The following is a 24,675-nucleotide window of genomic DNA, read 5'->3' on the forward strand; positions in this document are numbered from 1 at the left end:
TGTCTCCGCAATGGATGCTCTGCAGTGAATGGGTGCCGTCAGAATGAGTATCCAAACATCACAAAAATCTACACCACTCCAGTCCATCAGTTAACATCTTGAGTCAAAAGCTTCAGACCGATGCTTCAGGCCAAAATATGAGTCCATAATGCTTAGTGAGATATAGGATTGTGATGTTTTTATCAGCTGTTTGGACTCGCATTCTGACGGCACCCATTCACTGCAGAGCATCCATTGGTGAGCAAGTGATGTAATGCTACATTTCTCCAAACCTGATGAAGAAAAGAGTACATTTTCAGCAAATTTTCATTTTGAGGAGAACTGTTCCTTCAACATTCATGGCTCTGAATGAAGGACACACAGCTAGAGAAACATCAATGCTGTAATGTGAAGTGGCCACAGCTGTTGAAAGGTCAAACGTACATGAGACATTCTCAGTAACAGTCAGATGTGCTCAAGTGACCTTGAGGTCAAAGTCTGGGCCGCCGCTGCGAGATCCATCCCTTGATCTCTCTGAATAAAGCAGATATGCGCGGAGCAAAGCATGCGCCTTCCAAGCAGCTTTGGAAGTGTGTGGGAGATGAACAGATCTGTGTATTTGTCGACAAGACGTGGGTTGGCTTTCTATATACTTATAGGCCATGACCCTTCAGTATGGAATCAATCGTTTAAAATGCAAAGACAAAGAAATCCCTTGTGAAACAAAGGGAACACTTTAGCACACTTTTACAAAGAGTGTTTATGGAAATTATATACTTTAAAAATATATTCTTAAGTGCCAACTGAATGCAATGTTCTCTGACACTTAATTGCAAGCTATTTGCAATTAAATAAATTTATTACAGGTTAAATTCAAATTAAATACAATAAGTTAAGAGTGGTTTTTGGTGAAATTACATGCAATTTCATAATTCTATTGTACCTTGAAATACGGTTAAAGACAAGTACACAAATACACATATTTGTAATGCACGTTTGTCAATGAAGAATGAAAATCATTAATGATATTAAATTTGAAATATGTTAAATGTAATATTAAATAACACTAGTAAAAATAAGTTTACGTATGCTTCAGTATGTCAAAATAAGTACTTTATAACCACAAAAGATAAAAAAATTAATTGTTCTTTTTAAGTGTACTTAAGTGTGTTAAGAAAAGTCATGAAAGTCTACTCTAAGTACACTTAAGTTACCTTGCATTTCATTATATTAACTAAAAGTACTATTTTTTAGAAATATATACTTTTGTTGTAATGCACATTTGTTGAGATTTAGCCCACGTAAAACATTTACATTAAATGTAAATCGCAAACATACTACGTTTAATATAAATCAAGTACTTTACATGTTTACATTGTTTTACAAGCATTACATTCAACACAGCAAAATAAATGTACTTGTAAAGCATTTGCAATAATCTTTAAACAACGAGCTAAAATGTACTTTAAAAAAAAAAACCTTTAATTTGACATCGCAAATTGGAAAAAAAACAAAAAAAAAAAACAAAAAAAAAAAAAAGCGTGTTAAGAAAGTAATCTTTGAGTACACTGATTTGACCTTTTATTTCATTAACATTATATTATCTGCAAAAACATTTTACAAATATACTTTAAAAGATATCTAATAAGAATAAGATATGAAGTACACTACAAGTGCACAATTGATACAATTAAATGCTTTTTTCATAAAGATATGTTCCTATTTCTGTCCTCAAACAAAAACATATGAAAGAGCTGTACATGTAACATCCTAAAAACTGCACACACACAAGCACCTAACTCTAAAGGGTGAAACACGAGGGTGGCATCCATTTTCAGTTTCAATCTGAACTGCAACAGGCTTTTCATGCAAGACACTTGAAACTGGCTTCAGTGCTTAAAAGGAAACCATTTTATCCTTCCTTTGGGAACAGCTTTCATGCACTTATGTCTTCAAATGCTGTCTTGGTAAGCAGCTCACTAGATTTTGGGTTCAGTGCATTCTGCCATCTTGAATCAGAGATCAAATGCACAAAACACAAATCACAAAATGTGTCCATTTTTTCAAAATTGTATAATGGGTTAACGCAGTGAGCGCTGAGCAGGATTGGATGCTCTCCACACAGCGCCGCATTCATGCGCCAACAGATCATCCATTCATGTGTTCAGCAGTGTTGTGTGTCTCTGATCGCTCGCAATCTGAAACTACACAGCACTAACGATCACACGCTCTCATCCCACACGGGAAGACAAACCTCATTGTTGACGCCAGCTTTATCCATCTGCTGCTTTGAGAAAAACTCAAATCATGTTCCCAGAATCAAACCCAAAAAGTTTTTGCAGTTGTTACCTTACAATGGGACAGGCCCATGCAAAAGCTCAAATAAACAAACATTTGGAGCAGACACCAACACCACATTTCTACAGTTTTGCAAGAAAATGTGAAAACTGGGTTGTAGGTGGTTGCCATGGTGTTGCTATGATGTTCCCAGCATTTTTAGCAGGTTTCTATGTACTGTAGTTCCTAGGGTGTTGTGGCTGGTTGCCAAGATATTGCCATGCGGTTGTTAAGGTGTTGTGAAGGATTTTGGCATGTTTTCATGCAGTTTCTAAAGTGTTATGAGTGGTTGCCAGGGCGTTGCTATGCGATTGCTAAGGTATTCTGAGCGGTTTCAGCGAACTATAGTTCCTAGGGTGTTGTGGGTGGTTGCCAAGGTGCTGCTATGGAGTTCTTAAGGTGTTGTGAGGGATTTTAGCATGTTACTATGTACTGTACTTCCAAAGGTGTTGGAGTGGTTGCCAAGGTGTTGCTATGTGGTTGCTGCGGTGTTCTCAGCAGTTTTTGTAAGGTTCCATGTACTGTAGTTAACATTAAAAACATAAAAAAGGTCTCTTTGGAATCACTTTTAAAAGGTTTTTTTTTTTTCCAAGTTTACAAAATGATAAAAAACATTGCCAATCAAAATCCATCCCATTTTAAAGTGTGCAAGCATTTAAAGTCGTAGATGACAACTACAGTATGTGCTTATAATAAACAGAATGCTAATATATTTATCATTATAGTTATTCTTGGTGTGCCTTTGGAGTCCAAGTCGCAGTTTTGTTTTTATTACAATATGGGATAGAAATCAGCACAAAAACCATAGAACACATGTACACTAGTGATTTGTTCTCGGTCATCTATTTTGTCTAGTCTGTTGGCTAAAGGCCTCATCATGTCCGCCACAGTGCTGCCTTCAGTTCCCCTGATACATTATTTACATGTTCCCCTCACAGCTCGTCTCAGAGAACCAGGGCATGAGGAAACAGGAGCTTAGCTTGGGCCTCCGTTCCCTCGGTGGGATAAAAATACAGAGCGGCTGGGGCCGTGACAATGGGAAAACAGGGAGTCCCCACCCTCGCCATTAATCCCTCCTGACGCGTCTCCTGAGGGCAAGGATTTGTTACAAGTCAATGCAGCACCTACAGTATGCAAAACAAAACGGCCCTTCTCGGGATTTCAAAAGCAGATAGCGCTGCGAGACGGGAAGACAGTTCAAACGAAAACCAGTGTTTATTTAACCTGTTGTTTACCTCTTCTACTTCAAAATGTCACGACAGAGAGAGAGAGGAAGGGAAAAGAAAAGAAGGGTTTCTCTGGGAGTTCCTGCCAAGATGTGTCAGATAAAACTGACAAGCGCTGACAGAGAACAGAGCTCGAGTTTTATATAATCTCCTTCACTTTGAGGAAGAAAAACATCTACAGCTTTAATGTTTTTGCTCAAGGCCTCGTCCCCGTGTGGAGCAGTCATTTAATCTGCCGTGCTGCACTTTTAGACACCACCTTGTAATGATCTGTCGGGGTGGATGAGCGTCAACAATGCAGCGCCTCGAAGGTGGTGAGATGATTTTGAGGAGCCCCTACGGCCCGATTTAAAGCGGTGAATGGCATTCCTGCAGCGCAAATGCAAGCAGGACAAGTCGTGAATGCGTGCGCATGTTTACCTCAGATAGTCTTTCAACCAATCAGCATGCCATGAAGGTTTCCGAAACACGACTCTGCATTTACCCTGACCTTCAAAGCATGTGGCACCTAGTTGACCTGAACAGCGCTCTTTAAACTGAAGTACATGCTTTTTGCATGAATCAGGGGTTAAAAAAATAAGAAAAATAGGGCTGAAATAAACTGATTAATAAACTGATTAAAACAAATAGTGGATTACAATAAATAAAATATGTAAAAATAATAAAAAGTTTTCAATAATGCATAACAGTACTATAGTAAATAGAGAAATAGTGCGGCATAATAGAAACCAAATTATCAAATAATATTTTACTAATTTATAATAGCCTATGATTTAACAGTAATAAATTATGAAAATATATAGCTGTAAGATATATTTGGAATGGGTTTATTTTTTGTTACTCTTTATTGCTTTTGTAAGTCCCTTTGGATAAAAATGTCTGCTAGTATGATGCATCACATTAAGACTTCAATTAAAAAAAAAAAAAAAAAAAAAAGAACACACCAAAAGTTGTTGGTTTAGCAATATAAACCTGATGCAATATTTGATTTGGAGAAGATCTTCAATGAATAATGAATAAATGACAAACTTTTACTCGGTTAGTCACATTAATGCTGTGTTTCTCTTTTGTAAGTCACTTCGGATAAAAGCACCTGCTAAAAGATTAAACGTAAAATGCATAAATGTAAATGAAGCTACAATGAGGGTAAATAAACAATGACAAACTTAAATTTTGGGTGAACTGTTCCTTTAAATGTTTTGAACAAGAAAGCGTCGGAATTCTGCATATTTTCCCTAAAATCAGCACAGAAATGGGAAAAAGGCCTGACTTGGTCTAAAGCCTGTGCACAACAGTCAAATGTGAGGGGATTTGATCCCTACAATGAGTTGCCTTGTTGGATCAGATGGCACAGCTGTTAGCACTCCAAGCACGTACACCTCTATTTTTAGGAAGTGCCAAGGATTTGTCCCCCTCCCCCCTCTGTATATTTTGCAACGCATAACACAGGGCTTAAGACTGCTTTGGTAATTAAAATCCCCACGCTGCTACCCCTGCAACACGCCGCCATTATTATTAGCACGACTGTGACTCAGTTTACATTTCCTCAGCGTCTGCTGGTATGACAGCGCTCGGCTTTCTCCTCGCTTGCACCATGATCCATTTCAGTCTGCACACTCTCCCCTCCACCCACCCACTGGCACGCAGTTGGCAGCGAGAGCTGAACGACAGCACATAGCAATGCGTTTCTGATTGTCTGTGGTAATCTGATGGCCTGTTTTGAAATGCATGCATTGTGATCAAGAATTGCATACGAGTAGAAGCAATATTTGCACAATGCATGCAAATTATCAAAAACAAAAATGCTTTGACCAATTATTCCCATGCAGAGAATTAAACCCTTCAATTATTTAATGCATGTTACTGTGATGCAAACACACAAAGCACTTTTATAGTGGAGTTGCCTCACACAAACTAATAAAATAATGACAGGGTAATTTGTCAGATCTCCTTTAATCATGTCAGCCTACAGGTTCTGGTGGTAAACCAGTTATCAGCACAAGGACTAGAGAGCCAGGGAGGTTATCCAAGGGGCTGGAGCAACAGTGCCCCCTGTTGAAATTATGACCGGCTCATGTTTACAGGATTATAGTCTGTACAACACCAGCTGTTTTTCTTTGCTCTAATGTCATACTCACACCCCAATCTGTCTTATCTAGTTACTTGACATCAAAGTATGGTAAAGCTAGGTTTGCCACAAGCCTTGTTGTACTTATAAATTGAAAACCCCCATAATAAAACTCCATATATAGGCAAATTAGTTTTCCAGGTTCTGATGTAATAGTACATGCACCACTTTATTACCAAAAGCAACCACAACAGCAAACGCTTGGCTTCTGCATTTTTAACAATGCTGACATTGCATTATGTTCCTGTTAAACAGAGCTTGACTAGACACCGGCTAAGACAGAGAATAAACATGCTCCACACAGGTTGCAGTGAGAACACAGTCAATCGTTTAATGGTACATGTGCTTAAATAGAATATTACATGGCATGGACGCATGACAAACACACCTGAGAGAAATCCATAATTAGGAGCATACTCCTTAACCAATCAATTAACACCCCCACTTGCTCACACATTATCCACAATCATTCATATTCAGTCACACAAAAAAAAAAAAAAAAAAAAACTCATGGAAACCAACTGAATTACATCTTAGCGTGGCTATAACCCAAACAAGATTGTGGAAAAGGTAAGTAGCTTCACTTTTGTAGCTGGTTTAGTCATTAGGTCAGCAACCATCTGATCTGTTGGGCAATACTCCAAAAACACTTCACCATTGTTTACAGTTGATCTCACAAAATGGTATTTAATATCAATATGCTTACATCTCTGTCTGCTAACAGGATTCTTTGTCAATGCAATTGTACCTTGGTTGTCTTCATAGATCATAGGTGTTGAAGCAATTGTCTCAAGTACAAACACTCTTGTATAGTGGCAGCTAATGCCATGTACTCAGCCTCACATGTTGATAATGCTACAGTTGGCTGTTTTTTGGTCTTCCAAGAAATCAGAGGACCATTCTTACATAGGCTAACACAATAACCAGATGTACTACGTCGGTCATTTGCGTCACCTGCCCAATCTGCATCACTGTAAAAATCACCAACCTTAACCCTTCATCACATTTCCTGTAACAGAGCATCTTGTCATTTGTACCTTTCAGATATTTCAGTACATGCTTTACAGTCATCCACTGCTCTTCTGTTGGCTCACTGAAATACTGGGACAGTTTGCTAACAACATAACTCAGATCAGGTCTAGTGCATGAGGTTAGGTAGATTAGGCTACCCACTGCCTCTCTGTATTTCCTGGGGTCACTCAGCTTTTCATCACCATCGATGCAATTCAACTTCGGTTCACAAGGTGTCGACCTGGGTTTACAATCTCGCATGTCAAACCGGTCCAGCAGTTTGCCAACATAACTCTGCTGTGACAGTCACACCTAGAAAATTCTTCAGTCTTCCCAAATCTTTCGTCTGGAATTTCCCAGTAAGCATCTCTTTGACAGTTTTTAAAGCTCTCATCACTGGCAGCAATAACAAAGTCATCAACCCATATCAATATATGACTTTCTCATGTTCTGTTTCTCTTGTAAACACAATGATCAGCTGGGTTTTGTACAAAGATGTTTTCACACAGATAGTCACGTAACATTTTGTTCCAGTTTCGACCTGATTGTTTTAACCCATACAATGATTTCTCCAGTTTGCATACCATTTTCTCATTTGTCTGAGATTTTACATCATACCCCTCTGGCTGTTCCATGTAAATTTCATAATCAATCGTGCATGTAGGTAGGCAGTTTTAACATCCATATGCTGGATGATCAGATTCTCCTGAGCAGCTTTCTGCATTAACACTCACACTGGTAAGGTCAACAGTAGGAGAAAAGGTTTCTCCATAATCTACACCCATCTCCTGACTATACCCCCTAGCGACATAGCGGGCCTTATACTTGTCAGATCCATCAGTATTGGTTTTGATAGCATACACCCATCTACCCCCCACTGCTTTCTTGCCTTCAGGTAGGGTGGTCAAAGCAAATGTGGTGTTATCCCTCAGTGATTTCATCTCATCCATTGCATCTACCCACTCTTTTGAGTTGAATTCACAGCTTCTCTGAAAGTCTGAGGTACATTTGAAACCATCTTATAGCAATAATCAATGCTGATCTGCACCTGATCACTCTCTACCCCATAGAAATCTGGCCTCCTTCTCTCTCTACCAGGGTATCTCCTCTCTCTACTCAGGGTATCTGAAGAACACGATTCTGGCTTGACCTCAGCTGACTGTAGACTTATCTGGCTTGGGCCTAGCCTAGTCTCTGGAATGTCACACTGCTTGGGTTTGTCAGGGTCAGGTCTGGTTGTGCTATACCACACACCAACGTCATCGTCATCAGACAATTCATCAGTCTCCTGTCCCTCAATATTGGACAAACCTCACCAGTCTGTGTTTCATCACCTTTCTACTGTCAGGATAGGTGACCATATAGGCTGGACTGTTCTTATCATACCCAACGAAGATGCCTTTGTCAGACCTTGAGTCTAGCTTCTTCCTGTCCTGTCTATAGGTATAACACACAGTACCAAACTTCTGCATCCTGGACATATTGGGTTTCCTTCCTGTTAGCATAAAGTAAGGTGTCTGTTTGGTGCGGTTATTAAAACATCTATTCCTCACAACTGCTGCTGTCTGGACTGCATACGGCCACAGCTCCTGGGGTAACTGACTTTCTAAGAGCATACATCTAGCCATATCAAAAAGGGTTCTCCGGTTACGCTCAGCAGTGCCATTCTGGTGTGGTGAGTATGGTGCTGATGTCTCATGTCTGATTTTGTTCCTGCGAAGTAATACTTAATAACCCTGTCCAGTAAACTCAACACCATTATCAGACCTGATACATGTAACATTCCCATATGGGGCTGTGTCAGCTAGGAACCTCTCTGTGGCGTCCACTGTGTCACTTTTGTGCTTCAAGAAGTACACAAACACTGCACTTGAGTGGTCATCAGTAAAGGAAAGTGCGTACCTATACCCTTCTCTGGACTTTGGGCCAATGGGGCCTACCAAGTCAGTGTGTATCAACTCTAGAGCTAACTTAGCTCTCACATCAGGCTATTCCTACTCTGAGTGAATTTACCTTGGACACACATCACATTGCATAGACTTGAGTACTTTACCCTTGAGCAACATACCATCCACAACATTCTCTAACTTCTGAACATCATTAAAATTGCAGTGTCCCAAAATCTCACGCCACTCCTGAATATCATGGCAACTCATACATTGATCATCACAGTCATTGTTCACTGGCACAGTAGGCAAATAAAACAGCCTGTTATGTTCATGAATAAGAAAACGTGTACCGTCTTTATACTGCAGGACATCTTCACCCTCCTTGAAGATCACTGTTGCCCCGCTGGAAGTTGCAGCTCTCACGGAGAAGATGTCTTGGGGATAGGAGGGGATGTACAGCGCCTGCTTCAGTGTGGCACTGAGGTGCCACCCCTTGCTGTCGACCAGACACACCTCTGCGCTCCGTGACCCCCTTGCACCTTGTGCCATCGGCCAGCTCCACGCAGTGCGTCTCAGCCTGGAATAGCTCTTGAACCTGGCCAGCTCGGTGATGATATGAGATGTCGCACCGGTGTCCACCATCAACCCCTTTCTGGTGACACCGCTCCCTGGTTGACGATTACTGGCCACCAACTTGAAAGCAAAAGTGTTGTCTGTCTCCTCTGTCCTTCAATTTCTGCAACCGCAGATGGCCCAAAAACTTTGTCTCCCACAGTTCATAATACTTTTCATCTCCGTCGAACACAAGACGAGACCAACGTGAACTTATCCTTTCGCTCAGTGCTGGCACTCCAAACCTTGAGACACGAATTCAAAACGTGCAGACAAACGGTCTTACTACTCGCGCCGTATCTGCACAAACATCAGCACAGCGGAAGTGTGCTGGGCCCATAACCTGTTAAACAGAGCTTGACTAGACACCGGCTAAGACAGAGAATAAACATGCTCCACACAGGTTGCAGTGAGAACACAGTCAATCGTTTATTGGTACAGGTGCAGCTTAAATGGAATATCACATGGCATGGACACATGACAAACACACCTGAGAGAAATCCATAATAATTGGGAGCATACTCATTAACCAATCAATCAATTAACAGTTCCAGTGCCAGTATCTTTGAACAAGAACAAAGCTTTCTCCATTGGCCACAGTATAATTCACACGCAACATCACAAATCAGCTTCACTCCCTCTAATTGACTTGTTGAGGTCAGTAAGACATGCTTATTAAAACTTATTTGACCAATAAAATTAAATAAAAAAATGAACAGGGCTAAAAATTTCATTTTTTAATGAAACTTTTAATAAACTGTTCTTAAATTGTAAAATTTTCATGATTTAAATTAATTAGACATGATTTTTGGTTACTGGAATTTAAGTGAACTATTAAATGAAGACCAGAAAAATAAAATAATAAAAAAATAAAAATAATAATTATAATTATTATTATATATATATTAGGTGTATACCATATACCATCATGAAATAAATTACACTTTTACTTTTTAGTAAAACAGTATTACTGTTTTACTGTATTTTTGATAAAATAAATGCAGCCTTGGTGAGCAGATTTGTGTATATATATTTACATAATTAATACTCGTTATACTGCCTTTAATTCATGCTATTTTTTAGTTTATATAAATGAGGATAAATGACGATTTTCATTTTAGGATCTCTATCCCTTTAAAGCCCAAATCAAATCTCTGCAGCTTCCCTCTTAACACGCTTTTCCCGTCTTACAAAAGTAAGGGAGGGAGCAGCTTTGGTATGAGTGCATGAGTTCATGGAAAACACACCGTCTGTCATTATGTTTTTATTCGACGGTTCTTGGCTCCAGTTGCGTTTTCATATTTTGTTTTCTCTTTTAGAGAAGTATTTTCCAGTTCCTGTCTCTTGGCAGCACAGAGCGCCAGACTATACCTTCCAAACACAGTAAAAGAAAGAAAGAAAGAAACCAGCTGCAGACTTGGATAAAAATAATTAGGCCTGTATTTGTCTTCCAGCAGGGAAGCTTCCAAAGCGACCGAACCCTTTCCTGTGCTGCGGTCATTAGAAGCTCTCTGATGCTTTACTGCTGTGTGAATGAAGCTTTAAGCAGCTGAACATATTCCTCCAAAACAAAACTAATTAAGGCTAGAGAAAAAGCAGATAACTACTATAACTCCTATTTTCTCAGGCCAAACAATATTAGATAAAAATGTAAACGAATGATAAAAGTTGCCTTGGCAAAATTAACTTAAAATAAGTTTTAATTGAAGTACTAAAATCGCTAAAACTAAAATAAAATGTAAACATTTAAAATTAGACAAAAAAAACACAATGAAAAATTTATTTTTTAATTTTAAGAAAACTATTAAAAACCTGCAATTTTTAAAATTTTAACTTAAATTAAAATAAAAGTTTTGTTAACAGAAATAAAGAAAATAAAAATAGATGGAATTTTAAATGAAAATGATAAATGTTTCCTTGACAACTGAACATAAGTGTTTCATATTTGTGCCTCTTGGTAAAGCAACAATCAAATAATCTAGTTGTATTACTTATGGTTCATTTGTCATTTATTATACAAAACCATGGTCCGCACTCACATGAAACAGTCTTTTCGTTTTATTCTACATTTATTACCAATAGCACAAGGACACAAACGACATATATACAACACATTTTGGATGATTAGTAGTCTATCTGAATAGGAATATTTGCAACCATATGCACATATTTAATGTAGTGATCATTTTGTAGAATGCCATTATAAACAAATGTTCTGAATGCCTGTGTTGACCAATAGTTTTAACCGTCTCTGCTTATTAAACCAGGAGTTTTAACATTAAATATCCTTCAATTCAGACAACTGTAAATCTGAAGTTTATGGTTCATAATAATCTGTGTGTTAGCACTGCCTCCTGGAGGAAGAGCACTGCAATCGTGAAGCGATCAGCAGCATTGCAGGGAAATGAACAATACAGCAGAAGTGAGCAAGAAGACATTAATTGATTAAAGCATTTAATACAAAAAAGGAAATTATTATTTAAAGTTCAGTGCATATGTGCCCAAAACACTTTCATACCCAAAACGATTCACACACAAAAACATCTGATTACTTTACAGCCATACTAATATAAGATTAACCACTAAATGAGAAATATTCAAAAACGACACAAAGGAACTGCTTTGTTTGTGTTTATCAACATATCAACAGATGAGATGACCTTCATAAGTCAAATATTCTCTTAATTTGATGCTTTTGTTTGTATTCAAAGACTTCTGATTGTCACAAGAAATCTCGTTTGGAATAAAAATATAACATCTCTTTATATGAACTGATACTGCAAACTATGAACAGAGAGAGTGCAGTGATCAGGATGACTGTGCAAACAAACACAGGAATGAACATGATAAATAAAAGACCAGAGACCTGAAGATCAGCAGGTGGATCATCACACACTAACAAACGGCACGCTTCACTCCACGTCATCTTCTCCCAGACTCGGAGAACTTACTATCTGCTGTGAACGGGAGAAATGATCGCGGTTAAAGGAATAGTTCATCGACAAATAAACATTTGCAGAAAATGTCCCCATCCTCAGGCCGACTGAGATAAAGATGAGTTTGTTTCTTCATCAGGTTTGGAGAAATGTGTCTCTGCATCAGTGTCTCAGCAATGGATGCTCTGCAGTGAATGGGTGCCGTCAGAATGAGAGTCCAAACAGCTGATAAAAACATCACAATAATCCAGTCCATCAGTTAACATCTAGAAAAGCCAAAAGCTGCATGCGTGTAAGAAACAAATCCATCATTAATATGTTTTGAAGTAAAATATGAGTCCTCTATCCATAATAACGCTTCTTCCAGTGATAAAGTCATCTGGTCTGAATCAGGAGAGAAATCTGCACAGATCAAGCACCGTTTACAAGACAAAACCGCTCTAAATAAACATGTGGCTGGATTTTGATGTGAGAGACAACAGGAGATGGACTTTTTCACTGGAGGAAGTGTTATTATAGATTATAGACTCGTATTTTAGCTGGAAGCAACGGTTTAAAGTTAAAAAATATTTGGTTTTGTTTCTTACAGACATGCAGCTTTTGTCTTCTCCAGATGTTAACTGATGGACTGGAGTGGTGTGGATTATTGTGATGTTTTTATCAGACTCTCATTCTGACGGCACCCATTCACTGCAGAGCATCCATTGCTGAGACACTGATGCAGAGACACATTTCTACAAATCTGATGAAGAAAAACACTGGGGGTGCACATTTTCAGGTTTGGGTGAACTATAGCTTGGTTCTCTACTAACAGCATGTTGTCAATGTTCAAGAGGTGAAATAGCTAGTAGTCACTGTGAAGACATGTAGCTTTGGAAAGTTCTTGGTTTTCTCTTGCATTCGTACTTGTCCCAGAAGCTACAGGCAGCTCTTGGGGGGTTTAAAAGAATGCAGTGATGGGTATGACACGCATGTTGAGCTCACCTGACTGATCGTTGGCAGTTTGGTGAGCAGCATCTGGAAGACGGGCGGAGGCAGAGTCTGCTGAAGCACCTGCAGGAGCTGCTGTGGTTGGCCGCAGACGGCGATGGCGTTGGTCAGGTGATCAACACCCTTCTCATAGTCTCCTGAGGAACACATTTGGGCGTTTAACACTTCATGGCATGAAGAGTAGATCTAGAAACCTCGTGAAAAAGACAAACATCTCACCCTGTGCCAGCAGCTCCTCGCCCAGCTGAATCTCATCCAGGAAGAACTTCTGCACGGCTGTGGCATCTTTAAGATCTGGCAGCTGAAAGATAAAGACCCACAATCTCATGCATATGATCAAACTTCATCGCCTTCATAAAGCACTAGAGAAGCTTTTAAAACTGAGGTCAACGGACCAAAATGAGTGCTAGGGAGTTTGAGGAAAAGTTTAAAAAATAATAATAATAATAAATAAAAATAACTAAATAACCTGATTTTAAAAAAATAATAATTAAATCAAATATATAATTAAAAAATAAAGATCAAAATAAAATAAAAAAGGCCCAACTAACTAAATTTGATTAAAATAAATGTAAAGATTAAAATGCGAGAATGAATGCAATAAAACTGATTAGGAAACAAATAATTAACAAAGTCTAACTAAATAATTATTAAAATAGAAATAAATTGATTAAAATAAAAAAAATTAAAAGAAAAAGTTATTCAAATAAAATAAATAAAAAATAATATCTAACTAAATAAATTGCTTAACATGCATAAATAAGTCAAATAAAGCAAATGCTTAAATTAACATAACAGTAAAATACTATAGTGATAGAAAAATAATAATAATGTAATGTAACAGAATCTTAGGTCTTTATACATGAAAACACATAGCTTTTAAATTAATAAATAAAAAAATTAAATGCATTTAAAAAAAATGCAATACATAGTCTTTTAAATAAAAAATATTATATATATATTTTATTTATATTTTTGCATGAGGGTATTTGCATAGCATATTTGGGGGTCTGTGGCATTTAATGCTTGAAAGTCCTGCTCTAGAGGAATATCTACTGAATTAATGACAAGTTCATAAATCTCTAAACGTGATCAGATGTTTGACCTACTTCAGCGAGTCCAGATTTATTTAGAGCAGCTCTCTGCTTCTTCCTCCCTAAAAAAGAGAATAAAACAGCACATCAAACTACAGATATCTAGATTTAATTAATTTATATTAAAATATTTAATGCACCTATAGATCAAGAGGCAGACTGCAGCTTGAATTCAATCTTGAGACAGACTCAAAAACCCAAGAAAGACACCAGACTGATACAACACTTATTTACATATTGACTGATCAGACAGCTATCCGTTTATTAAAGTATGATCACCTTATGACTCACAGGTGAATCGTTCATACGAGTCATTCAAACGAACCGATTCAATGAAGCATTCATCAATACTTTATCTGAACATACATAAAAAACATTATCTATACTTTGGAAATGTAATATGTTACAGATTACAAGTTAAATAAATTACTTTATTGAAGTAACGTAACGGATTACTTTTCTAAATTTTTAACTAATCTGTTAGCCTAGCTAGTCTCGCGGATCTCAGGACTCACGTTCACGCAGTCTGCTTTTGAAGCTCGGATCGCTGCGTCGTTTTCTGTCGAAATAGATACAGTACCCGATGAACATCGCGCCGCAGAGGCCCGCGGCGATCGCGCTCGGTTTGCCGCACATCATCGCGGCGCCGTTAACGGAGATCTTCTTCTTCTTCTGCAGGACACGTGCTCACACAGCGGCGGAAGGACCCCTCTGATGAAAGCGCTGTGGGGGTGTTCGCTGCAGACGCCTGAAAGATTCATCTTCACGGAACACTGTATTCTAGACAGGGTGAAAATTATTTTATTTTTGATGATTCAATTTCCCCTGACCTTTTGTTCTGATTTATTTTTCTATGCACAACTGTATAATATTCAATATTTGCATTGAACAAATTATTTTCTTCGGATTATAGAAATTTATGGAACTGCATATAGCAAGTTTTACTACAAAATAATAAAATTAGTGCATTATTTAATACATTACTATCGGTAAGTGTTCAATCACATGGTTTTATGAAAAAATTCTATATTAATTTTTCAACTGAACTTCCCAGGGCTCGTGATTGTTTTGTTTTACAGAGATTACTGGAAATATTTCTATTTGTATAACAGCCATCAATCTTTTGAATTAACAGATATAATTGATTATGCTTATTATTGTATAAATGTCTTCATAATACTCTCAATAGACTTGATTTTTTATTCTACACGAGCTCTCACTATAAACCTATAAATTACTAAATTACAGGTCAAAATGAGAAAAAATAAAATATATATCACGATTAATGGCATCCTAAATAAACGTTTGTTTGCATAATGTATGTGTACTGTGTATATTTATAGAAATACACACACACACGTATATATTTAAGAAATATTTACATTATATTCATATTTATATATCATTTATACTATACATAAATATTATATTATAAAAAAAAAAAAAATATATATATATATATATATATGTGTGTGTGTGATTTTATAAATAAAACAAAAATTGTAATAAAACTAATAAATAATTTAAATATAAAGTACTCAGTACACACACATATTTTATATAGCCTAATATATATATATATATATATATATATATACACTGCCGCTCAAAAATTTGGACTTTTAATGTTTTTAAGGGAGTCTCTTCTGCTCATCAAGGCTGTATTTATTCAATCAAAAAATACAGAAAAAACATTAATATTGTGAAATCTTTTTGCAGTTTCTAATATTGGTTTCCTATTTTAATATACTTTAAACTGTAATTTATTTCTGAGATCAAAGCTGTATTTTCAGCATCATTACTCCAGTCTTCAGAAATCATTATAATATACTGATTTATGATGAGTGTTGAAACTGTCCTGCTTCATATTGGGTTTTTTTGGAACGTGATACTTTTTTTCTTTGATTCTTTGATGAATACAAAGTTAAAAAGAGCAGGATTTGTTCAAAATAGAAATCTTTTCTAACAATATAAGTCTTTAGTATGACTTTTTATTAAACGCATCCCTCCTGAATAAACAAATAGAGAAAAAATGTACTGACCCCAAACTTTTGAAGAGCATTGTATAACACAAAATTTCTATTTTATTCTTTTTTTAACTTTTTATTAATCAGAGAATCCTAAAAAAAATATCACGTTCCAAAAAAAAAAAAAAACCCAATATGAAGCAGTTTCCAACATTGATTATAAATCAGTATATTATACTGATATCTGAAGATCATGTGACGCTGAAGACTGGAGGAATGATGCTGGAAATACATCTGTGCATCACAGAAATAAAATACAGTTTAAAATGCATTAAATCAGAAAACTGTTATTTTAAATTGCAATAATGTCACAAAATAACAGTTTTTTTTCTGTATTTTTGATCAAATAGATACAGCCTTAATGAAAAGAAGAAACTTCTTTAAAAAAACATTAAAAATCTTACTGATCCCAAACTTTTGAGCGGCAGTATATATATACACATACATATACAGACAGTAAAAAACTAAATACTAGTCATTGTGCTCATTTCTGTTCCAAACTTAAAGGTTTTCTATATGATTTGTTGTTTAAAACGTTTTCTAATGCTATAAACCTTTGTTCAGTATCAGGTTGTGCTGTTCTTCAGAAGATGTTTTAGATCAACACACCAGCACATCAGTAGATGTAGTATTGTGAAACACATTCATCATCCCTCATCTCCGACAGGAACCAAAGTGGACATTCCAGGTCACAAACTATGGCATTTATTTCAAAGGCTTTTCTGCTTACATTTGTACAATAAATTACACACGGTCCATCTCCTGATGAGCTTAATAAATATGATACTTCCCGTTAAGCTTGACTCTCTCTCTCTCGTCTTTACAAACATCTCTGAACACTTTTGTAAAGATCCATAAAACTTTACAGTTCATGTACAGATTGAAAAATACCACATTATAAAAAAAAAAAAGAAAGAAAAAGAAAACCTGGTACAAGCACAGTTTAACAGAAACACACAAAGACGAGAATGAAAAACTGAATCAAAACTAACTTCTATGCAAGAACGAAAATGGACATGCTTCTACCTTCTGAATGTCCACAGACACTAAAACAGTAAAACTGTACAGAACTTACATGGTATTAACAGTGCAAGATATTAAATAGCTCGACTCAAAACACACTTCTCAATATACAAATGTATAACAAAAGCATACTATTACATACAAGTGCCAAACGCTACAGACCTTCAGGTTATGATACAAGAGGGAGTCTATACAAAGGACACTCTGCAGATCTTCAGCACATACGACCTTTCCCTGGTCAGATCGCGCAGGATGAAACCTTTTCAAAGTAAAGAGAGCGACATCAAAATATAGGATGATGTTCCTTGGTTCTCCAAGCTTCTCTTGGTTTTGTGGTACGTTTAAAGCAGTAATTCACCCCAAATCCTCATGTCATTCCTCACCATGCTGTTATTTTTCCTTGAAGTGGCTGTTGTGCTATATTTGAAGTCTTATAAAATCAAGATAAGATACGGAAGCTTGAATAATACAATAAAAAAGATAATTCTGCCATTTTTCTCATTTCTCACATCTCCCTATTAAGTATTTTTCTTGCCATTGCAAGTTTACATCTAGCAATTGTGCCATTTTTTTCTTCAGAATTCTGAGTTTTCACCATTTTTACTTTTCCCCTCAGAATTCAGCATCTTGAAATTATGCTTTTGAGTTTAAATGTTGCAATTCTGAAGTATTTTCTCAGAATTCTGCATTTTACCCCCCCCCCCCCCCCAGAATTCCAAGTTTCTCACAATTTTAACTTTTTTTTCCCTCTAAGAATCGAGTTTGCATCTCGCAATTTAGATTTTTTTTCTCAAAATTCAGTTTACATTTCACAATTCTGTCATTTTTCTCAGAATTCTAAATTTTCATCTTGCAATTTGGACTTTTTCCCCTCAGAACCCGAGTTTGCATCTTGAAATTATGCCATTCTCGTTTAGATTTCCTAAGTCTGACATTTTTTAGAATTCTGAATTTACATCTCGCAATTTTGAGCCCCCCCCCCAATCATAATTCTAAATTTATGTCTTGTAATTCTGATGTATTTTTCTTGAATTCTAAATTTACATTTTGGCAATTCTGTGACAATTTTCACAATTCTGCCGTTTTTTTAATTTAATTTTTTGGGAATTTCAGTTGAAATTTGCACTTCTTACTGTTTTTCCGAATTCTAAATTTGCATCTCACAATTCTGACGTATTTTTCTCAGAACTCTGAGAATCTCGCTTAATCTATATAATCTCAAAATTGTGAGAAAAAGAAGTCTGAATGGTGAGATAAAAGTCATGGTTGGTTACCTCTTTTTTATTTGTAATGCCGTGGTGGAAACAAGCTTCCACAGATAGATTTGTGTGAGAAACAGACGTGTTGTTTTTAGAGACTGACAGTCGTTGTAGGGAAAACAAACATCTGCGTTTGTGTTTCACAGGAAAATATCATCAAATGGTTTTGGAAGAACATGAAAGCATTTTAATTTTTAGCTGAACTGTTGATTTAATCCACAGTCCACCCTGCTGTCACCGCTAGCACAAGCCACCAAACCAGCGGAGCGTTTCCCACAGTGGCAACGAAGTGCTTTCCTACTCCACATCCTACACTTACGGCATTGGAAAAAGAGGTGGGAAATGGAAACAAGGAAGACATAAACACATAAGGGCTACGTACAGAACAGACCGGCATCTGTCATTGCACACGATCACAGATGAATCTGCCATTGCACTTCTGAATACTGCCACATTAACCATTTAAACCCCACAGGGTCTGGATAGATTTCAGTAGTAAAATACATTTAGAATCCTGGCTGCCAGAAAAAGTCATCAATTCTCAAATTGTCAACAATCATAATATACATTTCACCTCCAGAGATACTGAACGCAAACTCTCTCTGTCTCCAAACGTCTAAATAGCCCTTAGCCCGACTCGCTCGCACCTCCTTCAGCCGCTTGTCGACAGGACAAACACATGGACAAACGTAGAGGATCGAGTGGGGAGCGGTGAAGATGAAGGGCCGATCAACATCTCTTTCATAAGGCTTTCTGAAACCATAAAAATAAAGCAATGGACAAATCAGGATTTAACATTCATAAGGCATGATCTGAACCAAGTCAAATTTAACCCTAAAACTAAATTCAATTGTGAAATTAATTTATATACCATTCTCATCACTTTCAATGGTGATTCTCATTACTGTAATATTGCATTTTTAATTATCAATTTAATAAATAATAATATACAAAAAATCTTTCATAATGAAACAATTTTTAGGGCCATTAAGATTTAGTTTTTCCATTATGACATGATTTATATATAATTATTTATTAAATATATAATTGTCATTCTCAATGGTGATTCTTGTTACTGTAACAGTATTTTTCATATATTTAATAAATAATTATACATTACAAAATATCAATGTAAAAGAATTGCATAATGAAACTCATTTTAAAGGCCTTCTTTGTGAAGTTATATTCAATTATTTATTAAATATACAACTAATTATTTTCACTGTTTTTGTAAAATTACTGCAATACAGTATATTTTAATTATATATTTAATAAACAAGTATATATATATATATATATATATATATATATATATATATATATATATAAAACATTTCACAATTAAAAAAAGGAAACCTACTTTTAGGAGCATTACGTTTTTTTTCGTTGTGAAATTTATAATTATTTATGAAATGTATAATTATTATTTTCAGTGGTGATTCTCATTGCTCTAAAACAGTATTTTAAAAATCATGTATTTACCAATTATACAGAAAATAAAATCACAATGAAAAAAGCATAACGAAACCTGTTAAAATCATTTCCATTCTCGGCAATTATCATAAATCTCATTACTGTAATACAGTATGTTTATTATATATATATATATATATATATATATATATATATATATATATATATATATATATAAATAAATATAAATAAATCACATTGTGAATTTCATTCATTGTGAAATTATGAATCAGTTGTGATTCTTATTACTGTAATACATTTACATTTATTTTTTTAAATGTTATATTTAAAATAAAATCACATATATTTGAAAAAAAAAAATCACAATTAAAAATGCAGTAATTTACTTTTATATCTTTGTTTTCTTTAAGCAAAAAAAAAAAATTATATATATATATTTTAGGGTGAAATTTGACCTGGACAGACTCTTGATTCCTGTTATGATTAAAAGGAAAACCAGACATTCTGTTTCATGTGAGTTTGGGCTCCGTTATGAACACACACATCTACCACAGGTTAGCCAGCGCTGAGCGCGTTTCCCAGCATTCCTCATGAGTGCCTGAACCGTAAGGCACTGCAGCGTCGACTGACCGTCAGTGTTTTTTCCATGGTTCTAAACTCCGCCGCCTCTCAAACGGCTCCGGCCCGGGACAGGCTTAATTTCATACCGGTGGATCTGAGGGTGAATTACAGTGTTCACTCACTGCAGATGAATTCATATTCAAAGACAGAATCAAATATTCATAATGGTCAAAAATGAAGAGACTGGTTTGTAAAACGAATGGACGAACAAACAGAAATAGTCTTTGTCCTGTTGTCAAACCCGACCCACCCACAACTCTCAGAAAAAAAGTGCACTTGAGTGCAATTAGCTTGCCAAGGAAACAGTTGTCGATATAAAATAGTGCTTGTTGCTGTCTGGTGGCTATGGTTTCGTCCCGTCGCTGTGTCTCTGGGGCAGGCCGAGGCGGGCCGGGTGCTGGTTAAGTGCTCTGTGCTGCTCGCCGCCAGCGTCCCGCTGCTGTCACCTGCACTCCACGGACAGCCCCGAGCTCTGCGGCGCACCAGACACCGTGGGCTCGGCCAGAGTCAGCATGACAGCCGCCGTCAGAGAGCTGGAGGACGGCGAGGATGAGGACGAGGACGAGGCTGCCGCTGTGCCTGCTGGGACACAAGAGGGTCACGGGTGAGTGTCGGGGGAAACAGGTCTTTTTAAAGTCCGCTTTTCAAGCTAATCTTGCAAACTCTGGACAGGCGGAAATTCTAGAGACTATGATTTACTATGTTTTAAACAACTTCACAGGTAAAATAATACCAGTTTTGAAAAAAAATAAAAATAATTCAGCCAAATAAATGATTATGTATAATTTTACATATTATTTGTCTGAACAAAAACATTCATATAAATACATTTAAAGTTTACATTTACATTTAGCAGATGCTTTTATCCAAAGCGACTTACAAATGAGGACAATGAACTACGGCTCTGTGTATTAAATGCCACTCCATCTGAATGCATTTGAAGGAGATTAACTACTAATCACAGAAGCGGCTTTATAGACCAGATGCGTGGAGCCAGAGGTGGTTCTGTAGGCAAACATCAATGCCTTGAATTTGATGTGAGCAGCTATTGGTAGCAGTGCAAACTGATAAACAGAGGTGACGTGCGTTCTTTTTGGCTCATTAAAAATTAATCTTGCTGCCACGTTCTGAATTAATTGCAAAAGTTTGATAGAACTAGCTGGAAGAATAAGGAACATTTCACATCAAATCCAATAATTTAACTTTAAATTAAAATAAAAGTGAAATAAAAATGAAATAAAACTTAAATTTAAGTTTTTTTGGTGACTGAAAGAGTTTAAGTACTAAAATGAATATAGCTGAAATTAAAATAAATGGAATAAAACTAATAAAAATGACAAAAGCATATTACGACTGTTACGTGTATCTGTGTGACATTTATATTCTAAGCCCATAGGTGGTGTTGTGGTGAGTTTCCCATTCCACGAGAGTCGTGACGTCATCAAGGATTCCGGATAAATAGGCTGCAGGCGACAATGGCGTTGTCTCTCTTTTTGTGGCTCCGCTTCTCATTGTTTGCAAGCGTCTCTTTCATCGCCTCTTTGAGGCTATGTTGTTCTTTATGCTTAGGTTTAATTTGTGAGTTTGTGTTTTGATATGTGATATTCTTTCTTTAATCAGTTGCGGGTAGTTTATATTATTAGTTCACGTTTCGTTTATTTAGTAAGAACTGAGCGAGGGAAGCAGGTGTCCGGAAGACTCACCTATTCTTATTTTTATTTCGGGAGTCAGGTAAGAGTTTTGATTTGAGAATAGGGGTAGTTAGGAGTCTGTTTTCTTAGCTTTTCTACCCGTGAGCTGATTATCTTTTTCTTCGTTATTATTCCTTAAATTGTGTTATAAATATTCTTAGTGATTTGTTGTGTATTTTCTGGAGGTTTGAGTTGTATAATTTTAGTGAATTAAATAAGAGGCGTCTTGAAATTCACATCAGGTGTGTTGTGATTCTTTTTATATGTTCGGCCTGTGTCCTTTATTTTAATTGTTTAAAATAAACGAGCCTTAAAATGGTTACGGGCCGTAACATATTTGGGGGCTCGTCCGGGATTGATCTTGACTTGGTGATTTTGGTGGTCACTTTTGATCTGTTCACGCTTGAATTTGTTACTTTGTAACTTTATTGAATCACAGTCAATTGATGTGAATTTTGGTTTGTGTAGTGTTTTTTTTCGTTTTTCTCCTTAAACCATAGACGTTTATCAATCATGTTTGAATTAACAAAATTCGTTGCGAAACCAACGCAAGCTGAATTGTTCCAAATTAATAGGGTTGACCTTATGAAAATTGCTGCACATTATAAGGTTAGTTTTCGTAATACGCAGTCCAAACGTGAACTTCAGGTGTTGCTTGTTGATTCGTTATATAAACAGGGCGTGTTTGGTGATGCGGAAAAATTGGTAGACTATCCTGAAGTAGAGGAGGGTAGTTCGGAAGATCTTGCTTTGCAAGTTAAGAAGTTGGAGTTGCAAGCTAAAGAGCACGACAGAGTTTTGTTTAAAGAGAGAGAAGAATGGGAGCGTGAGCAAGAGAGACGAAGAGAGCGTGAGAAACATGAACTTGAATTGAAGAAGCTTGAGATGGAACAAGCTTGCCGCCTCAAAGAAATCGAGCTGAGGGCTCGTGAAAAGGGTGTAACGGATGTTTCTGATTTCGACGTGAGTCGTAATATTCGTATCGTTCCTCCTTTTCGAGAACAAGAGGTGGACAAGTTTTTTGCTCTTTTTGAACGGGTGGCCATTAATCTTAAGTGGCCGAAAACATTTTGGCCCATGTTGTTGCAGTGTGTTCTTGTGGGGAAAGCCCAGGAAGCTTATTCTTCTTTGTCAGTGGAGGAGTCTCTTGATTATGAACAGGTAAAAGCTGCTGTTCTTAGAATTTATGAACTGGTTCCAGAGGCTTATCGCCAAAAATTTCGTAATCATCGAAAAACTGATGAGACTTATGTTGAATTCGTTCGTGAGAAAGAGTCAATGTTTGATCGGTGGTGTGCTTCTATGAAGGTAAAAACTTATGAAGAGCTCCGAGATCTGATTCTTTTAGAAGAATTTAAAAACTGTTTACCAGAACGCGTTGTAACCTATTTAAATGAGCAGAAAGTTCTCAAAAGTTCCGCCGCTGCTACTTTAGCTGATGAATATGTACTTACACATAAGAATGTATTTGGTATTGTACAAAAATTTAGTAGCAGCAGTCGACGGAATTCAAAGCGTAGCTTTGATCGCGCTCCGTGTGAGGATAAAGTGGCGGAGAATTTTGTCAAGTCCGTGTCCTCACCCATCTGTTTCTATTGTAAGAAATATGGACACATTATTGCAGAGTGTAAAGCACTAAAAAAGAAAAATAGTGTCCTTAAACCTGTGGGTTTATTGATGACGTCCTCGCCACAATTAGAAGGACTGGAGTTGTTAGCTTCTCAAGTTGACATGTGTGAAGAACAGGGATATGTGCCGTTCATTATGGACGGATTTGTGTCTTTGGTTGGTAATGCAAATTCGCGAAAATCAGTCAGGGTGCTTCGTGACACAGGAGCTGCTCAGAGTTTCATTCTGGAAGGAATATTACCATTATCTGATGAGAGCTCTATTGGTTCAAGTGTCTTAGTACAGGGGTTCGAGATGGGCTTTGTGAATGTGCCTTTGCACGAAATTGAAATTGAATCCTCGCTTGTTACCGGCCGCGTTGTTGTTGGAGTGCGACCGTGTCTTCCAGTTCGAGATGTCACGTTTATTTTGGGGAATGACTTGGCGGGAGGGAAAGTTTTTCCTAGCCCCGAGGTAATTAATGTTCCTCTTCCCTGTGTTGTTCCTGATGAATTAGCTCAGAAATACCCAGAGGTATTTCCTTCGTGCGCAGTTACTCGCGCTATGTCACAGAGACGGAAAGATGAAAGCTTTAGTAAATCAGAAGGAGAGTGGAAATTTGATTTGAATGATACCTTCCTCTCTAATTCAGATTTTGGTGAAGTGAAATGTTCGAATACTGCTGATGGTTTAGACATCGCCGTCAAGAAAGGAGATGAACATTTTATGGGGCTTGATAACTTGTCTCTGTCACGCGAGCAGCTTATCGTTGAACAGAGGAAAGATGAGAGAATGTCATCCCTCTTTGAA

General features: G+C 36.8%; 2 protein-coding genes across 4 annotated transcripts in view; both read right to left on the reverse strand.

The window, feature by feature from the left end:
- Positions 1-10,816: 10,816 nt before the first annotated feature.
- On the reverse strand, positions 10,817-14,920 carry LOC306883937 (mitochondrial import receptor subunit TOM20 homolog). Of its 2 annotated transcripts, none has more exons than XM_079439473.1 (5): positions 14,718-14,920; positions 14,218-14,264; positions 13,328-13,409; positions 13,103-13,245; positions 10,817-12,139 (listed from the first exon to the last, which is right to left on the reverse strand). In XM_079439473.1, exons 1-5 carry the CDS (start codon positions 14,839-14,841, stop codon positions 12,095-12,097), a joined length of 441 nt encoding a protein of 146 aa, XP_079295599.1. In that variant the 5' UTR covers positions 14,842-14,920; the 3' UTR covers positions 10,817-12,094. The 2 variants fall into 2 exon arrangements, with proteins under 2 accessions (XP_079295599.1, XP_079295600.1); XM_079439474.1 differs by having other exon boundaries at positions 10,817-12,136; positions 14,718-14,915.
- Positions 14,921-20,861: 5,941 nt separating this feature from the next.
- The window catches only part of LOC306884584 (AT-rich interactive domain-containing protein 4B-like), a 79,750-nt gene continuing 75,936 nt past the window's right edge, over positions 20,862-24,675 (reverse strand). For both annotated transcript variants that reach the window (XM_079440567.1, XM_079440566.1), the window contains one exon: positions 20,862-21,148. In XM_079440567.1, the coding sequence (XP_079296693.1) occupies positions 21,009-21,148 (140 nt within the window). In that variant the 3' untranslated portion in view covers positions 20,862-21,008. The remainder of the gene's footprint in view (positions 21,149-24,675) is intronic.

This window comes from Barbus barbus, assembly GCF_936440315.1.
Source record: "Barbus barbus genome assembly, chromosome: 18".
Taxonomy (NCBI): Eukaryota; Metazoa; Chordata; class Actinopteri; order Cypriniformes; family Cyprinidae; genus Barbus; species Barbus barbus.